This window comes from Protomyctophum bolini, assembly GCF_963924005.1.
Source record: "Protomyctophum bolini genome assembly, chromosome: 5".
NCBI classification, from domain to species: Eukaryota; Metazoa; Chordata; class Actinopteri; order Myctophiformes; family Myctophidae; genus Protomyctophum; species Protomyctophum bolini.
Window position 1 is genome coordinate 12,306,170 of NC_137866.1, and position 20,601 is coordinate 12,326,770.

Genomic DNA, 20,601 nt, shown 5'->3' on the forward strand with positions numbered 1-20,601 from the left:
ATTGTCTAGGCATATTTTAATTTTTGACTAAAGATCTGTTCAAGTAAAATTCTGATGAATATCAAAAACAGGAATCTATTAAGTTAGAATTTTACGCACAACATTTTACTTTTACGCATGGGCCCATGCACCACCCAAGAACCCCCCCCCCCCCCCCAACACACACACACACACACACACACACACACACACACACACACAGTCACACACACACACACACACACACACACACACACACACACACAAATAAATACTGATATGACTGGGATAATGAAATGACAGAAACAGTATGTCAACAGTAACTTTGTGAGATCTGATTTATTACAACATAGGCCATGTACAGCCTATAAAGTCTCTTTTCTCATCATAAAACATAAAATATAAAACAGCTTTGGTATAACAACTTTGTACAAAATAAACCTTTTGATAAAAAGTACTTCATAGTAGCAAACATTTTCTATAAATCTTCTGTTGCGTCAAGTGTAGGCCTACAGCAATTTATAACCGACTTCCAAATTTTGGAATCAGTCAATAAATGTAAAACATAGTTTGCCAAAAGTCCAACAGAAGTAACATGTGCTCCATAAAACGGAGCAACTAATTTAATCAATGAAAACCGGTTTCACTTATAGTCTCTTGTCCTTGAATGGACGGAGTGGACTGACTGAAGGGGCTACCAGGGCCGCCACACAGCCTCGCTCTCCGACCCAGTGCTGACCCCGACCGGGCTGACCACCTGGGATGCGCCCGCAAAAGAGGTCATGCCGTGGACTGGAGACGTTGCGATGGTCGGAGCCAAGCTTCCGTGCATGGGACTAGTAGCGTTGATCGCCACAGGTACACCTGCGTTCGCGTAGAGGGGTATGACGGGGGCCGTGCCCGCCGAGGCGAAGGCCGGGTTGGGAATCAAGAAGGCAAACTGTCCGTCCGTCGCGGGAACCAACTGGAAACCCCCGAAGAGTTTGGGAGAGATGGCTTCCGAGCATGGGCTGAGTTTGGATCCCATCGAGGCGCCGTTGATGGGGAGCGTCGACGGGAGCTGCACGTGGAGAGGCTGCGAGAGGTGCGTCTGCTGAGACTGTGCTTGTTGCGGGTAGTTCATGGCGATCATCTGGCCCATGCAGCTGGACAGGTGGTTGAGGAGCCTCGACCTCACCTCGGCGTTAACCCCCTCGGAGGTGGACAAGAATCGGGTGACCTCGTTCATGCATTCGTTGAACCCGGCCCTGTACTTGCTCAGGACGGTGGAGTCTGCTGATAGTGCAGCTGAGGAGATTAAAGAGAGAGGAAACAATTAGCAACTTATTGACTTCGCGCGACTGTTCCGTTTTCAGTAGCTTGTTTAATAGACTTTATGATCTAATGTTTATAGCGTGGCCAAATTAAACGCTTTCCATTTTAACTTACCAGTCATCTGGACGCGCTGCAAATTCCTTAAGTGCTTCACTGTCATCTCAAGAATATCGGCTTTCTCCAACTTTGAGTGTCTAGAACTCTGTGGGAAGACAACAAAGCAAGTATAAGCGTATGTTCAACAGTTCATCACATATTCAGTGCACAGAATAGGCGAATTATTAGCCCACCACTGGAATTAAACGATTCAAGTCTTTAATTGCATTTATACTTACATCTTTCTTAAGTGCGTCGAGGATGAGTGTCTTGAGTTGGCCAAGGCTTTCGTTTATTCGGGCTCTCCGACGTTTCTCCATAATTGGCTTGGATGACTGGAAAAACAAACAATTCTCCATGAATTTCCTGTTCACTAAGTTCTCATCATCATCATCATCAAACTGCATAAATAGCCTATAGTCAAGGTGACACTGGCCACATAAAACACATACAAAATTGATCACACGTGATGAAGGTGACATTTTAATTCAAATAACTACCTTTCTATGCTCACTGGCATTTTTGGGTTTATCTGGCGTGTGAGATCCAGTTGCAGGGGCACCAGCAATAGGAGATCCCGTCTGCTTTTCCATGGTGTCGGCTGGCATTATTGTGCCCTCCACGAAATCGAGAAGAGGAGAAAAATAAAGTATATCCTTTTGGAAAATGAGTACAAAAAAAGAAGCCTTTTCCAAATTCCCGGCGGGGATCAATGCTTGGATCAAACCTCAACAACAAGCGTGAAGAAAATGTAGTGTTATTTAGATCTGACTGTGATAAAGCAGGAAGGTGTCCCGCTTGCTAGGGTGATGAGCTATATCGCTTGTTATCGCTGCTGAACTGTCATCTGAGTACAAGAGCGTGCGTGCGCGGGGGCCGTGCAGCTAGCGTGCGTCAGGCAGAGAGAGGGAGAGGATATATTCTGATGCCGACACACGCCGGCGGTACTTATATAGATGGTTCGCGTGCTCCCAGTTCGTGTGAAACCCTCTCTGCATTCTTTCCCACACTCCGCTCAGCCAATGGGCGCGCGGACTCACCCATTGGGCGCGGGGCAGGCCGCTGATTGGACAACACCCCCGCGGGCTGTCAGTCACGCGCTGCTCAATCAGCCCTGGAGGGACAAACAACAAAGCGGAGGAGCCGTGCAGCCGCGCTGGCTGTGTGTGTGTGAAGTGATAAGGGGAATTGGGGGAATGCGCTTGGCTGTTTGCTTCCAACTTTTTCATGCCCGTCAAGAATTGTTTTTAATACTTTCTGCCGTTCTTAAAAGAGCCACGGCCGTGCATGTGTGTGTGTGCGCGTGTGCGTGAGCGCAGGCAGCACAGTATAGCGGGTTACCTAATTATGGACTACTACAAAATTCAAATCAATAGCCTATCTCTGTGGTGGTCTGTAGGCTTTCTTTCTACCATTAAATGTGTTTGTACACTATATATATATAGTGTACTTTTCATATACTTTTTTATATATAATATAATATAGGCTACTGTAATATTACTTCATTCAGCATATTTAGCATTTAACATTTTAAACATTTATAACAATAAATGGGAATGTCTGCATGGACCATTACAATCCACATGTATTGTGGTGGCGTATACTATGCCATTTCATGGCTTGACTTGAAAACAAATGTGCATGTTATTATTTATTTTTTGTTTTAATCCCCCATTTTAAACCTCCCGACGAGAGCCGGGTGACACCAAAAGATGCAGTCACCACTAGTCTCTCCTCCTCCGAGAAAACATCTGTAATGGCACGCGAAGCAGTTTGCAGCAACCACACGCAGGAGACCAATGGCATACGGCCACTTTATGCAAAAACGGAACCGAGGGCGCCTCCGATTGGCTGCGCGAACGCCCTCTGTCAATCATTCCGGCGCGGGAGCCACGAAAGGGAGCGCGCGGCGCGAGGGGAGGGGCGGGGCAGAGCGAGCCCAGCGACATCTGCCCGCGTGCCAGTCGCACTGCGTGTGCGCCTGCACCCATGCGGAGCACGTGCCACAACTTGCAGATTACAGCCTATACAGACAGAGAAGCGTTGGAATGGTCGTCCTTTACTCGCTTCAGAGGAGACTAGAAAAGTGTTTTTTCATTTCAAGGCAAGCACCCCCAATTTGATATGCATTGTGCTACAGACCAGACCCCATAGCCTACATATATATATGGGATAGCAAACGATTTTACTGTCTAGACAAGCATGCAAATGCGTTGTCAATTGCAAATTGTTTAATTTTCTTGAAACATTTTTAAATGAATTTCTCCATCAATTGTCCTCACAAATCGACCAAAATGAGACACACACAGTCCTGTAGCTTCCTGTGTTACTACTGTGTAGTTTTATGTTAAATGTTATATTGTCCTTGCCTTGCATGTGTCCCTCAGGATAAGAAATATGTGATGTGTTCATCATGGCATAAAGGTTTATATTGGAGAATAATGTTCTAGCCTTTCTTGACCCAAAGATGTCCTATAAATATAATTAGTCTACATACCGGTACATCTATGGGAAAAGAATGAATGAACAGTTCATGTCTGTGTGTTTGATGGAGAATATCTCCATCTAGTGGCCATATTATACAGACTAGTAAATTAAACTGTGGACGACCACAAAAAACACATGTATTGTCACAGGGCCAGAGCTACAGAATGACCAATTTGACCATATAACCCTATAAAAAGAAACACAACAATTTCATAATCTGAAGGAATCCATTTTCTGATGTCAGTTAATAAAGTTAAATAAAGTGATAAAGTGATAAAGAAAAAACAAACAGATTATAAACATTTTTAATTAGTCAGATGTCCACGTTAAATCACTATGCAGCAACAATGGAAGTATTACAACTTCCATGGAGACCTAGATGTAATCGTAATTGTACAACCACTGTCTAATTCCATCATCCTCTGTTGGCCAGCAGTCAATTGAAATGGTCAAAATGTAATAAAAGATAACTAATCCCCCCTCTTGTTCTGTCTCTAGTGGAGTATCAGTCATTGTTCGAGGGCTCATGGCCTCCATGGGTGAGCTCTGATGAAGCATGCTGGACACTTGTTTACCCAGGATCGCTAAGTCTCAAGAGCCAGCTGTGTGTGCTTGGGCTCAGATTGACTTTATTTGCTTTCGGATCGGCCCCCCAATGATGCTGATCTCATTCAACAGGGCTCCACACACAGGTTACACCACTGCTCCCCACAGTTGTGGAAGAGTTAATGGGACTGAGATTTAGTACTTAAGGGTTTACTATGAAATACCATATACTATGAAAAACAGTTGATCTAAAATCATGCCTTACAAAAAGCAAGTCAGGCAATTGAGAGCAAAACAGACCACACTGAAATAAACAGCCCATCCATAATTCCATCTCCATGCATTCAGATCCTGCAGGATCAATGCAGCACACATCAAAGAGAACAGGAATTCTCCTTGAACGGAATGAAACTTTTCGAGTGACTCTATCATTAGAGCATCATTATAGGCGGTGCTGATGGGACCAGCCAGAGGAATGCAGTGTACAGAAGCCACTGCTCTTTTAAGAGCTGATCGGCATTCATCAGACAAAAAAAGCAGAAAGCCCTTGGTTTTTTACTTAGGTTTATGAGGCAGAGCCGCAGAGGCCTGCCAGACAGAAGACTATGAGGCAGAGGCCTGCCAGACAGAAGACTATGAGGCAGAGGCCTGCCAGACAGAAGTTGGGGAGATGAAAAGGGCCCAAGGAGGAGAGAGAATCTGTTTGCAGACTTAGACCGGTAGAATGTTGTCTAGATCCGATACGTGCTCAACAGCTTCTTTTCGCTATTTCCTGCTTAATTTGTTGTTGGGTAATGAGCCTCTGCACTTCCCCAAATCCGTGTGCAGAATTCAGCAAGGAGAGTCAATTATATCTGAATTAGCTCATGTTGGTCTGCCAATCCCTTTATATACACTCCCCAATCAAAGTGCTGGTATAGTTGTTTACCACAATATCCCCTAACACAGACCTGTGATAACACTTGTTATGTTGTTTAACAGTTACTTTGTTTCAGATACTGTGACCAATTTTGAGGGAGGAAATGCAGAGGACCAATAGAATATACCTGAAACAATTGCTGCTGGATCACATCAAAGTCATTTTCAACAAATAGAACCATATTTTTAGTAAAATAGAGGTTATACGCGTGACATCATTCATCATCATACCCGGAAATTATGCAGGAACGACCGAGGGGCAAGAAATAAAAATTCTGGCCTTAATAGACCATACATTCAAACAGAAAAGTCCTATCTGATTGCATTAAACGACGTTAAACGACATTATACTCACTTTGCCTCGATTTCACTTTATGCATGCGCATATACTCTCTAATACATAAACAATATAAAATACAAATTCTCTATTGTTTAAATATTTGAATCCATCAAATTCCTATCATACATTTTGTATTATTTAATTTGCTGTGTTTCAAAGATAATACCATGCAAAGTAAGCTCGGCCCACTACAATGCATTGCAAAGTAAGCTCGGCCCACTTTGACTGGACATAAACTACTTCAATAATGATAAATGTGCTGCTTTCATCTCCGTGGTAACAGTAGTGTTGTGACTGTACAGAATACCAAAACATACAGGTGATGATTCACTATGGAATTTATTTAATTCAATAAATGATTGAATAAGAAATTGAAACTCAAAGATGTGTTTCCGTATATGACTTTAAGATCCCTCACCTGAATAAGATATTTAGTGTGCATTGTTGCTACGGATTTCTTAAAACAGGGAGTGATTATTATTGTTTTTTGTTTTGTTTTACATCCATCTTTGTACTGGTATTAAAACTAGGGTGCACGATTATGAAATTATGACCGATATCCGATCTCCGATTATTTGCAGGGTCATATCTGCCAATACCGATTCTGACCGATTCCGAGAGGACCACAATGGAAACAAACCTATAGGCTCTAGGGGCTTGGCCCAAAGCATATTAATAAAGTATTCAATCAATCAATAAATAGCCTATACTCTTTTTCACAACTGAATGTCTACTGAATGACATGAGTACACAAATTAAATGTAGATTTGATTTATTTATTTGCTGGTGAAAACCGATTAAATTATCTTTATTATTTTGAGACCTTTCCGTTACCGATATGACATTTTTATGGCTGATATGGCCTATTCCGATCACTAATTAAAACAGCTATTTCTTGTTAGATGTATTACCAGCGCTGTGGGGTGTTTTATAAGAAGTTAACATTTGAATAAATTAACACAAATTTGGAAATATTTCTCAAGGAATTACAGGGGCCGGTGCATTCAGTCAAGACTTCAAAGCTGAATGTTTGCACCACAAATGTGAGAGTGGTATTTTTCATGGCTTTATTCTCTCCTTAATCTTATTACTCCCTTGGTTGTTCTCATACCTGCAAAAAACCCTGAGATCAATTATATTGCCTCACTTTTCAAGCAGTTTGTTGTCATTTTGCCATCTGCAGACCAGCATGTCCAGTACAATGTGGTGTATTCACCAAGCCCCTTTGGCTTTCTGAACAGAGGGACAGACCCTTTTCTCTCGCTTCTTGGCCCAATTCAGGGCTTTCTTCTCCCTTTTAAGTGGGCTGTTGATGAGGTTAGTCTAATCAGATTAAGTCAACTCACATTGGTCCCTGCAGTTTGTTTTCCTTCCAAAGGCGTCCTGACATCTCCTATACTTTTTCTTTATTCTCCTCTTTTGCACTTTTCATCCAGGCTTCCACCCAAAAAAAAAAAAAATCCTTTCTCCTTTCAGCAGAGGTTCCAATGGACTCCTTTATAAACCACAGTTCCTCAATGATATAGGTTATTTAGAATGGGTCACTAGACTGCAATACACGGGAAAGGTCTTTAAAGTTGTGCAGTGACGCATTTGGACATTTTCACTGGTGTCTGCATAAGGCAGATCGAGTGCTTCAGATTAGGTAAACACAAAGCACTAAATCAAATTGTGGAAATTGCTGGAACCTTTAATTTGATTCCTAAATAAATGTTTGAGGAATGTTGTATAAACTACAAGACTAATGCAATCTCTGCTTGTAGCCAGACACTAGGATGGGAGCAGAGTTTTCACGGCCTGTTGTTAACTAGTTTCTAAGTGAGATAAGCTCTTATTGTTTAGATTGGCTATTATGGCTAATAGTTGGATAACACAGTCGTTTACAACGGCCTCATTCCAGTGCATTTACCTATTGAGAAGGATTATAAGTGCAGTAGTTACGACGTCGTTCTAAGTATTAGGCACATTTTCATTACCCCATATTGGCAACTGCTTAGTATTATTGTGCATTTGTGGTTAGTTTCCAAGAGTACACTGGAATAAATCTGCAGGAAAGTAACATCCTACCATTAGTAATGTTACACCTAATGGATATTATATAAAAACTGATTGATAATTTCTGGTGCCTGCAGATCATACATTTCATAATCAGAATATTTTAGAACAAAGCACAGATTCTGGTTTTGCAAACTGACAAGAGTCCAAATCAAGCTGCCACATGTTTGAGTAGAAACACAAATGTGGTATGCTACGATACTTACATAAATAGATAATTATATAAATACCAGTGTAATTATGTACATCTCTGATAAGTCCTCTTAATCATTAGCTTTTTAATAATAACAACAATTTTGCTAATTTTATGATGATGCAAGGCAGTAATTTGGAGTCATTTAGGGTCTTGTCTAATTATAGGTTCTTGAACCCAAGGTGGAATGAATTCTTTTTTCATCCAATTTAATTTGAGTAATAAGCAGAGTTGCCTAGTTAAGGAGATACCCCCCACCTGTAACTGTAAAATGTCTGCCGTTCTCATCAGTGGTGTGCCGTAACTTGATTCCCCCCCCCCCCCTTTAATAACAGGCTTACAAAGACAATGAACACAATGAGTACAGAGGAGGTCTTTTCATATGACTTCAGAGGCCTCCCCTGAGAAAAGACATGGCAGCCCCACTGGTTGAATTGGGGGGGGGGGGGGGGGATGTGGAACCATTTCAAGTTAATGGATCTGAGAGACTGTCCACATAATTCCATTACAGGATGTCAGCGCGGCCCTTTGAGTCACACCCTTGCAGCTTGGGCACACCAGTGAACTTCATTCATATCATCTGGTCCACAGTGGAATCCGCTATGACAGATATGGCCTTCTTGGGCACTAACATGGTTGCACTCTACTATGCGACTGCCAAGCCCCCTCTTCCCTCTGCCTACAAATTCTTGTGAGTTAAAAACAGAGGGTGGGCATAGCAAAGACAAAAGATCAAACATTCATGGCAAAGCATTTGAAAATTGAATTATTGCAAAAGCAAGTGTCAAAGAACTGTTGCATTACATCTTGTCTATTAAGATTCACATGTCCATAACATTTTGCTGGTGGGCAAGAAACCAACTAAACAGTTTACAAGCTTAAGCTTTTAAATCTACTATGTTCCTTCTTTAATTAACCATTCAAATAATAATAATAATAATAATAATAATAGGCAACATTTTACTTTACAATTTTAGAAATCTCAAAGTGCTACAGCGTATAAATAGAAATCACAGATTATTAAAGGGACCGTTAAAAGCTACTGTAGTTACAGCTACAAAAAACGGAATCTTACAGTTAAGCTATAGTAGCCTATAGCAGTGCCACGGTTTCCAACCTTTATTCCTTGGAGCTCACGACACCCACATGTGCGCACATACACACACACTTGTGGTTTTCAGAACAGGCCGTGATATTTCCTATACGTTTTTCATTATTTTTATATATATTTTTTTTTATTTAATTTGATTTGAAAGTCAAATATCCCTTTAAGCCCTGTGTACTTCTTGTATATGATGAATAACGAAAATGGCTGATCTAGAAGCTCACAATGTGCCATGTCGTGAGATCAGAGATCTTCACAATAGTGTTTCATGTGGGAGTTAGCTATGTGAATGTTAATAGGATAATACATTCTGTATTACAAGTTCAACTTATATCACATTGAGAACAGTGGATGAAAGCAAGTTTAGTTTTGTGCAACTTTTTAAAACTTTGGACTACATCCAAACAGACTAGGCATCACGAACGGGTAATAGCATTAGCTCAACAAAAATATGTGTTTCTATTAACCATCAATCTTCATTGTAACTTTATATATAATCTTTTGTGTTAAATGTAACACTGTGTACAAGAAAAACTATTTCCCCAAATTACTACAAAAGGTTGATATGGTGAGAAGTGGTCAAATTAACTTAAATATACTGAGAAAAATAAGGCAGAAAATGTAAATTTTCATCTTTGGGTTTTAATTGAGCTTGTGTCGAATCCATTTTAGCCAAACCAAACAAAAGCAAATAGGGAACAGGGTTTTTTCACAGGCTGTGGCGAATGAAGTCAAACAGATGACCACACAGCAGAAAAAGCACATTAGTCGCCGTATTAACATCCTCAATACAATCTTCAATGTGTTTTGGGTTATAAGGAAACTTCCAAAACCGTCACAAGCCAAATTATTCAAATTTAGACTGATGATTTGTGACCAAATGTGCAAACTCCATAGAAAAGTCACACACACATTATGGCTACAGACTAAGTGGAAAATCCCTCAAACTAATATTACACAAAAGAGCCAATTTTCAGATTTCCCGTCTTCATACCCATATTAAAGGTGCCATTGATCTTTTTGTTCCTTTTGGTTGGTTCAAGAAATGTTCTGCTCTCTAGTTCTTCAGGACAAAAAAATGACTCCCTTTTGTTAAGGAGCTAAATCAATGCAAATTAATCCTTTATGCATTTCCCTGTGAATAATTCAAGCCTTTGCACTTTTGTTTGAGGCCCGCAAGCTAAACAAAATCATAAGAAAGGTGGAGAATGTGAGCGTTTATCGGCCGATGGAGGAGAGAGATGACCCCGCTCTTGGGTGACAAAGGGTCCTTTATGATGCTGGAAAGTTCCATGAAACATGGGTATTCCACTCTGACTGACCAGCACCATGGGATACTCAACACGTGCAAATGGTGGTACCCCAAGTAAAACCAACTCAATTTACTTCTATAAAGAATGAAGGAAAAAAACATAATCTATGCCCATATGCCATTCTTGAGCTGATATTCCCAGGAACAAGCTAGCTAGACAGGAACAGACAGGATACAGGGTTGTCTGACAGTGCAGTAGACCACACTGTCAGTGTCACTGTGATGACTGAAGAACAGATTTTCATGTGAAAGACAGTGACTATTTACATACGAATCACTGTCCACTCAGCAAACAAAAGAAATACTGCGCTTACGAGAAACATAAGAAAAAAACCCGCCTTAAATCGACCCTTTCTTGTTTCTTGCGGATGCTGAGCTCAGAACATTTCAAAATCAGGCCAGAGGTAAAACAAAGGCCACAAACACTAACACGTGTTAGGATTAGTTTGTGCCAGAAGTGAAATGATAAGATAATGTTTTGGTTGTTGCTCAATGCTCTGGTGCTATGGTGTTTCCATGTTTGCAGTCAACTCCTTCACCATCCTTTCATCAAAGACACTCCTAAACCCTAAACACACCCCATTCCCACTTCTCCCTCTGATGTAGAGATGCATACACTTCACAGGCTGTGCTCTGCCTTGAAGAATTATTTTGGGCTAAACATCGCACAGGAGACGATTTGTGTTTCTGAAAACACCATGTATCAATCGGATCAAAAGCCCGGGAAACAAAAGTGGAGGCCGGCAGAGAGTCAGACAAACGCTCCCATTAGTCACTCTTTCTCTTTCACGCGTATCACAGCACTGCTGAAGGAGGGTCTGTTTACATTGGAAATATCTCACACTGTAAGGGCAGAGGGAATGTAGTGCCTGGCCCATTCAATAAGTAAGCAAACAAGTGGGCTACTGTGTTAGTCAATTCCAAAGAACAGAGATTACAGGGCACAAAAAATGGCCCCCTCTTTCAGCATACAGTGAGTGACATATCCTTTTCCTTACACTGTCTTCAGACTCCATCTTCCCACACTCATATAAACCCGCCCATTAATAACGTCTGAAAAGTGTGATTTTCAGCTCTCCTTCACGTGTTACTCTGCCTTGTCCCATCCCCAGCCCCCTGCCTGGTGCTGACCCTGTGTACCAAGCCATCACACCACTTCTGAACCCCCCCTCCCAACCATGGCCCCCTCCAACCCTGGGAAGAGGAGGCCCACAGCAGAGCTGCGATTCGGGCTCATTAGCAGGGCCCACCTGGAGGCTGGCTGGGGGCTGTCTGGGGGACCGCGGGGGCCATGATGCGGGCTATGAGCAGCGGTATGTCACACAGTGAGCCACGAGGCCGTGGCTACAAAACAGCAAACATAAGCAGCGCATATCTCAGTCAGTCAATTCAATTAGTCCTATAGGTAAATTAAAGCATCTCTCTCTGAAAAATAGCTCCACCGTGAGCTTATTCAGCAATAGATTGTATGCGCGTGACATCATCATCATACCCGGAAGTTTGCGGAACCACCTACCGAGTTGGCAAAAAACTACTTTCTGGTCTTGACGGCCCATACATCCAAACAGAAAAGTCCTATTTTATTGCATTAAATTACGTTAAACAACATTAAACTCACTTTGCCACTCGATTTACCATTCATTTTATGCATACTCTCTATTATCTTTCAAAAGAAACATCTGAGAAACATCAGAGTTTGTAGTTGTTTTTCTTGATGTTATGCTAGCTGGAACAGTTTGTAAAACAATTATGGTAATTGTGGCCTTTTGTGTACATTTTCTTTGAAGTCTTCTCATCTTATGTTAATTCCATATCTCCCCATCAAGAACCTAGAGTATACATTGCCCCATCTGATTCCGGCTAACAAATCCCCTCCCTTGTTCTGGTGGCCGTATTATCATATACTGTGGTTATGTGACTTACTTGCTCTGGCTGGTCTGAAATCAACGGTGAGGTATGCTGGTCTGGAGCCCCTGTGGATGGCTGCCCAGGGCCAGGGGAGACACAAAGGGATTCCATGGACAGGACAGCAAGCATCCCGAGTCATGTGGCTCCAGTCACACAGGCAGACTCTGTGGATTCATGTAACTATTAAACAAGCGACTGATCTAAACAAGAGCTCTAGAATTTGACTTTTGAGTTCCTTGAAAGGCCACTAAAAATGTGACAACCTGCACGACCTGATTAAATCTGTGCTGGTTGGTGATTCCGTTCAGCATATATGCTGCTGAAAATATCGTTAACATTGCTCTAAGATTAATTGAAAATTAAGCAGGCCATTGGCAGGGTTGTTCATAACAGCATTTTCTTGCTACAATTTAGGCATTTAGCAGACGCTCTTAATCCAGAGCGATTTACAAGAACAAAAAGCATGGCAATACATCACATACATAAAAAGTAGTAATGAAACATGCGTAAACTGGCCCGGACAGTTAGCTCAACCGTCTGGGCACCTAGGCTGCCAAGCCACCCAGACGGCATGCCGCGGGTTTGACTCCCGAGCCTGACGACCTTTGCCGCGTCCCCGTCTCTCTCTTCCTTTCCTGTCAAACTACTGTAATCTATCAATAAAGGCAAAAAGCCCCCAAAAAACATGCGTAATCTAAGAACGTAACAGTGGAATATCTATACTGTATAATGAATCTATACTATGTAACATGCTATAAGTCTGTATAAAATGCTATCTAAGTCTACATAAAGTGCTATCTAAGGGGCTAGGGCAACTACGGGCCATGATGGAGTCTGAAAAGGTGGATTTTCAGACTATGGTGGAAAATTGGGAGTGAGGCTGCAGTTCTGATTTTAATGGGAAGTGCATTCCATAGTTTTGGAGCCAGAAGGGAGATGAGTTTGGGACGTTGTCCCGGCATATAATTATGATGAAATGTGGAACTCTTATCTATGTATCACTGCACAATGTGCTGTGCTGTTTACATTTCTGACTAATAAAGTACTCAATCAATAAAAAAAAAGAAAAATACACTGGAGATGAAACGTTGGCATGGCACAGATTAGTGGCACTTAATCTACTAAAGTACCAGACTATAGCATAGTCCAGTGGTTTTCAACCAGTGGTCCGGGGACTACCAGTGGGCCTTGGGGGGGTTCCAGGTGGTCCCCAGCTAAATGATGGAGAGTTGGTAACCAAATGGAACCCTTAAAGATATACCCTCCCGGGTCCATTTGATTTGGTTTCTTTTTACGGTCTTTACATTATTGTTAATGTTAAACATCTGCATTACTTAATTTACAAGTCTTACAAGTCAAATTGACAAATGTACAAGTCTACACAATTCAACATTTGCCTGTTATCTCTCCTAATGGTACCAACATCAACACAGCATGGAATTGTGGACAAAGTCTTGTCCAACGTGTAAATGACCCCAGCTAGCAACTAGCAAGTCATGGCGCGCCGCCGGCGTGAGGCAGTCCCCGCGCGGCACTGTATTTTGTCTTTGTAATTTTTTGCATGCAACATGTGTTATTTTGAAGGTTTTTTTTGTTTTGAGTTCAGTGTGTGTGTGACTGAGAGCCTGGTTACTTACTCTTTTCGCAGATACCGGTAAGTAAGCCTGGGACCGAGGCTAGAGGAGCCTGGTAACTTTCCACTGGGGGTTTCCTTGATTGGTTATTGCACTCACCTGGCTGCTCAGAATCAGAAGGAAACGTTTGAGGCAAGCAGCAGCAACAGTTTTATCTTAGCACCCAGCTAGAACGGGAGCAAGGTAATGGGTTTGTGTTTTATGATTCTGTGCATTTACTTTGGATATGTTTATATTAACAGAGAGGTGTTGCTTTCATGTAAACATTGGGTTTATTCATAATTATGTTTTGTGTGTTTTATAGGCCCATTCTGTATGTTATTGTTTTATGACCTGGTTTGTAATGTTTTTATGTTGTTTATCTGTCCTATAGTTCTTGGTGTCTGTCCTGAAAAAAGGTGTTTTACACAAAGGAAAGGACTTTATGTTCAAAACAATTAATTGGTCTAAGGCTGAGCATAAATAAAACCTGGAAACGTCAGTACACTTCACCATTCTCTGGCTTGGGTTCGCTACACAACGACAACAAAATATTCTTTAGTTTTGGGTCTGAGAGGCTAAATCTCATCAAGTGGTGGTCTGTGGCTCAAATTCACAATAATAATGGGCCTTGATATGAAAGGGGTTGAAAACCACTGCTATAGTCCATAGGCTACCTGCCATTTCCACCCTGTTCATTGGTTATGTATTGCAACCATGACTACAGATCCCATTGCTAGGGATGGGATGACATGAAAATTGCATGGGATTAAAACTCAAAATGTCACTTTTGAATTGATTTGTGTAGAGTGAAATAATGTGCTCTTCACATCAAATATAGAGGGTTTAAGACTGAATTTGGTAATGAATTTGCAACTCAACAAAAGCTAATTCATCTCAGTGTATGACTGAGCTCAATGTTTTTTTTTATCACGATTAAATGATAATGATTATCGTCCCAGCCCTACCCATTGCCTGTGAGGGGCGTTCACAAAAAATGCTAATAAACAGCTTAAATTTGGGCGAAAGTGAAAGATTGCCTTCCTCACCGTCTTCTCTTATGCAAATGGTCTATGTTGTTCAGATCAAACCCCTGAGTAAAAAATTAAAGTATCAGAATCAAACAGAGGTTTCTAAATGTATAGCAGGATAGGATCTGACAGGGTTGGACTGGACTCACTGGAGGAAGAAAATCCAGGGGAAATGAGATCAAGGTCACTGGAGAATCAACATAAATTTAAGCAATCTAATGTTGATACTTACTCGCAAACCCTCAAGTGGGTACATGTGAAGAAAGGTTGCGGTGTCATGCACCGAATCAGTTAAGCCCATTTATCATTCAATCTGCTCGTAAAGTTGCTTTGCATTGGGGATCACGTGCCTTGAAGTTTGTGTTGAATGGGGGTTTTCACAATGGTTAGTAAAAACAAACAGCCGTGGCACTGAGGCTCTCTTAACCTTCAGATCCATCATGCTGCTGTGGTACTGCATCACATTAGGAAAGAATGGATTTCCTTACAAAATTTCTGCTGCTCCCAAACAGCAAAAATGTTGTTATCCAGCAACTATAAAGTTTTTTAAATCTAGATGCTTTCCCAGATGTAATGGTTTAAGTAGGACCCTTATGAAAAGGGTGGCCTGCTGACAAAGCACATTCCACCTGCAGCCTGCAGTTCAAAAGGCTCCCATGATGGTCACCCTTCACACCTCACTGCTCTGCAAGCTATAGCCGGCCGCGACCGGCCCTGAGGCAAACCTAACCCCATCTTCTCACTGCAGGTGATCCGGTGCTCCATCATCTATGTCCCAGTCCATTCTCCACACACCGGTTATGCTAAATGCTGGGTGCAGATTTAGATTGAAAGCCTATAGCTAAGGAGCTACCTGCTAGCTAAATGCCTCAGGTGATAGGCCAAAATGTATGGAGTACCACCTTTGCATCTCCCCCCCAAAGGGAGGTAGAAAGAGGGAGGCAGCATATGGTCAGCTTGGATGAATTCTTCTACTGTGCGAATGAGGCTTCCGAAACCTTCGGGGCGATCAGAACTTCACGCTCCTGTTTAGTGGTTAAGCCGAATAATCTCCCAGTAACGAGACTTTTAATCTAGAGCAGTAAAACCTGCACCTTGAGGGGGTCACTTACACTGCATGATGCTCCCCCATTTATGACCACAAGTAAGAGTTCATAACCTCAACAACTTTCGCCTCATTCACTTACTACTACTACGGTGTGTGCCTGTCTGTTGTCTGCTAACCTTGGAAATTAATAAGCATCAAACCTTTCGCGTTCACTGCCAATAGGCCAAGGAAGACACTCCACCCCAAATGTTTCATATCGGCCTCATGGTGGTGTGATACCAATCCACATTTCACCAAATTAAGTGCAAATGATCATAGGAGTCATGTGACAATGAGTTTTGATATTTTATACGGTTTGCCTGAAATATTGGCTTCCAAATCTAGCAGGAGCCCCATTTCTTACAAAATAGGGGACCATGAACACAACATCCTAAATAGTGAATAACACGTTGAGAGGGGCCTCTATAAAGCGCACTTCCAAATACAATTCCACTTCTGCGCATGGCATGGGAGACACCACAAATGCAAAGAGTTGCCTTGGATGTATGTATAAATGGCTGCTATTATGAATTGGTAATATCACAGACAGTTAATATAGCTACAAAGTAAAAAAAACTACAAGAGACTGATTCTATATCTGCTGCAAATATTTATCAACTTGCACAAGAAGCATTTCCGCCTAATTTCTGCCTTATTAATATTAATAGTAATATTTTGACCACGCACCTTATATTTGATTGTGCCGTTATCTTCCTCCATTCTTTCAACTTATAACTTTTCTATCTAAACTGCAAAACATTGGGAGCTTGTACAAACAAGGATATATATTCACTCGCTCTTCTTTACACCTGTAAACTTTTGATGTGAAGAGGCAGAAAAAACAACTGTCAAACATCTGCTGAATAAACAGTAGAAAACATTTCCCTCTGTGAGGACATGCTTTATTAAAGAAAGCCATGGCAAAGTGGCACCAGTTTGGAAGTTATCCTTCCCCAAGAAAGTAAAAGGCCAGTGAACCCCTGGTTACCTTTTTCTGGGGGAAAAAACAGCCAGATTCATAATGAAGTGGAGTCTCCAGTCTCCTGCTGTAGAGATTATTAGGTCTTCCCTCGGCCACTAGTCCAGCATCAGGCCCATCTCCTCCCCTCCAGGGACTCAATGTAACACAGCACTGACCCCAGTGCTGCCCAGGATCTCACAACTTCTTTCTCTGCTCTCCACCCAGTTAATCTCGAGTTAAAACAGCGGAGGCAGGAAGGAACCCTATAGATGAAAAGATATTAAATATAGTGAGGAAGGAGGGGGGCTGTGACTGGGAAATCACCCTGAAAGAAAATTATGTTATTCCTGTGATGTCAAAAAGTTAAATAGGGTGTTTAGAGCTTGAGCGAGTTTCTCACAAAGAGAAAAAGAGAAAAAAGAGAGCCACTGGATTCTGTGAGGTCATCATGGGTATTCCTTCTGGAGTTGTTTTGGAAGGCCATCTGCATGTCCTTACAGCGAAAGGCAGGGCAACAGATAATATAAAATGCTGGCTATTCAAATGATGTGGGAAAGCGTTTTTGTAATGTGGAAAAGCTTTTTTTTCTTCTTTCTCGACTTGCAGCTGCCAACCCTGCCTCTACTGTGGCTACACTTCTGTTAGAGTCTTGCATTGTTGTTTCTAGATTTGGAAAATACTTGCTTATGTTGCAACTCGCATTTGATTTGCCTGGAGGAAATGTGTAGAAAATGTTACCGTTATGCTGTTTGTTTGAAAAATATAATGTTTGTTGATCATTGAACAGTATATTTTGAGAAATAGCCTATATGTACATTCTGTAGATAACTTCGATGCAATCAACCTGAATCACGTTGATTACATTATGATTATTTGACTACACAAGATCTTTTTTCTTCTGTTTGAGAGCAGATTCTTACTTTAAAAATAGAGGTTGAAAATGTCCTTTTTAATTTATTTTCATAAAACCACAATACTTTTTTAGCAAAAGGCAGATGCACACCCCAGAAGGCACACAAGGTTACAGATGCCTAGGGCAATAGAGCATGAGTACCCTATAGCGTCATTTCACAAATTAATGAAAATACAAACAATCAAACCTAAATGACTTTATTTTGATTTTTCCCTGACCAGCTCACTGGAACACATGTTGAAGACAATGGAATTCCATTTCGGAGACATTCAATGACTCCTCACCGGGAAAGACGGACCAAAACAGCGCTCCTCCACATGACTGTGTCTCTGGTGACCTCATGCCAGACAGACAGTCGACTGGAAATGTCAGGAATGCTAGACTGCTGCTCGATAGGAGACCATGTTCCACTTATTGGAGACCGGTGGGCAGAACCACAGGGACAATGTCCAAGATGAGTTCCCACACAATAGGAACAAGACATTTATGACTCTTTGGGCCATGGAAAAAAATGAGAAACTTTCACACTCGGTGACATTCACAGCCTCCGTAACCCCCTGCTGACACTCTGGGAAAGATGCTGCTGTGGGTCGACGCCCTTGCATTTTTGGGCAGAGGAGATGGGCAATGCCTCAAGAGCTGAAGAAAGAGTCATTCCCAGAACCCAACTAGGCTGTCCCATTTAAGGTGATTTAAGCGCCATGTTATTACCTTTCTCTTCCATTGTCTCTGGTCTTACCCCAAGTCTTATGCAGACTCAACACCAGTCATTAGAACAAGAGTCTACCAAATGCCTGCATGCCATGGCATTTTACTGGCATGTGAAAAGACAGGCGACAGCCCTGGTAACCAAAATGAAAAATCCAGGCATATTTGAACTTGTTCGGGCAACCAAACCATGGATAGGTGTAGCCTATAATAAAAACCTGACATTACATAATGACATATCCTCCTACCCTTATGAAAATTCTAGGCCTAGTCAATATAAGAATTATGTTTATTTTAATTCAATCAAATATATTATTTATTATCATTATTTCATTTTTATCTACTTCTTTAGCTATAATATAGGGCAGGCTATAGTGTGTGTGTGTGTGTGTGTGTGTGTGTGTTTGTGCGACAGCGCGCACAGAATGATGTTTATTTTAATTCAATCAAATATAATATTATTTATTATCATTATTTCATTTTTATCTACTGCTTTAGCTATAATATAGGGCAGGCTATACTATGTGTGTGTTCGTGCGACAGCGCGCGGGGGGGGGGGGGACGGATTACTTACTTACATTCACATGTAATTACGTGTTTCTGAACTTCTGATTTGTGCGGCAGATGAACAACACATGATCCCACCAGTGCCAACACCATGGTGCCAGGCTGCCAAAACAGTCAACTGTCAACAGAACGGTCAGTAGCCTACATGTTTGTATTTTCTACTGCAATAATAGTGTGTGAATTGTGAACATTATTTCTCTCTTGAGGGCAAGGCTAAATAATTACTCCTGTTGGAACCTGTTGGAATTGGAACAGTGGTGGTTGAGTATGAGTGCCACCTACTGGTGTCAAACCAGCACGGCACAATATTCTATGATTCAGGGCTTCGGGCATCTGGATTGTGCATTTCAAAATCAGTTTGCAGACGCATTTTAAATACATATCAGTATGTATTTCAAGGTATCACATCAATCAATAAATAGTAATCTATTAGAAACATCATACTATACTTGTTCGTCCCCACGGTAGGCCTAAAGGACTTTTGAATAATATCTGCACATAAGTGATGTCTCTCTTTAACCTTGACTGTTACTAGGTAGCCTACTTTTTCTCTGTAAGGGATCAGGATGTTTTGTGTAAATTATTGTTGTTTATGCATTGTGTCACGTGTGATTTGATTTCTGTGCCCTGGTGGCTGCCTGGCGAAAAAGGCTTATAGCCTACAAAATACCAGTAAGACGCCCTGAGGGCGAGAAGCAAAGGGCGAGGTCGCGCTGAAACTACAGGTGTGGGAATGCCCATATATTTTTTGGTTTTCGGGCTGGGTAGGGCGTAACATGTGTGCTAATTAGTAAAGTCAGGCGAGGCCTCGGGACAGCCCAGTTAAGGCCCAGGTACGGCCGGGCCTTAATTTTTGGGCCTGTTGAGAACTCTAGCTTGCGCCGGCTGCCGGGCGCGGCTGTGCTAATAACTTTGGGGCGGGCCCGTCTAGAGTTTGAATGGACAGGAATCAGTCAAAAGGGAGACATCGCAGACGATGGACGGGTGGGGAGAATCAACATCTAGAATGTCAGAACAGGTCAGCTCCATATATGGAGATCTAAGGGTCTGAGTTTTTAAGTCAGATGTAGAGTTGCTGGCTGGCTCCATGTGCAGATCTACGTGATAATACAGTCTTCTTCATGTATGGCTATCCGGGGTTTGATGAGGGCAGTGTTGTGATCTTCATATATGGAGACGGCCATATATGGAGCGTGTCACGAGACAGGTTTTCATAGTAATCTGTGAGTGTGACATATATGGTCGCAAAGATATCTATATATCATACTAGCAGCACCAGCTAATCTTCCAAAAAGAATAGTGACTTTGTTGTTCCTTTAAATAATGGCAAAAAGTAAGCAGGCTCTTGTCGTGCCAATTTGAATTGACATTTATATGGCTAACTAACTATCTATGTCTTTGTGTGTTAATTACTGGTGTAAATGTTTCAGTTTTTATACCGGAATTCTCCATTTACTTGGATTGACCT

The 20,601-nt window shown here is 41.7% G+C and overlaps 1 protein-coding gene across 1 annotated transcript; it reads right to left on the minus strand.

Moving 5' to 3' along the window:
- Positions 1-305: 305 nt before the first annotated feature.
- her9 (hairy-related 9) lies at positions 306-2,294 on the minus strand. The gene is made up of 4 exons (XM_080763649.1): positions 1,890-2,294; positions 1,629-1,724; positions 1,408-1,495; positions 306-1,266 (listed from the first exon to the last, which is right to left on the minus strand). Exons 1-4 carry the CDS (start codon positions 1,995-1,997, stop codon positions 674-676), a joined length of 885 nt encoding a protein of 294 aa, XP_080619775.1. The 5' UTR covers positions 1,998-2,294; the 3' UTR covers positions 306-673.
- Positions 2,295-20,601: the final 18,307 nt, after the last annotated feature.

Coding starts and splice junctions, on each gene's coding strand:
- her9 (XM_080763649.1), bottom strand. CDS start 1,997: ATGCCAGCCGACACCATGGAAAAGCAGACGGGATCTCCTATTGCTGGT. Junction 1,725..1,889: donor ATGCCAGTGAGCATAGAAAG/GTAGTTATTTGA, acceptor TTGTTTTTCCAG/TCATCCAAGCCAATTATGGA. Junction 1,496..1,628: donor TCGACGCACTTAAGAAAGAT/GTAAGTATAAAT, acceptor GTCTTCCCACAG/AGTTCTAGACACTCAAAGTT.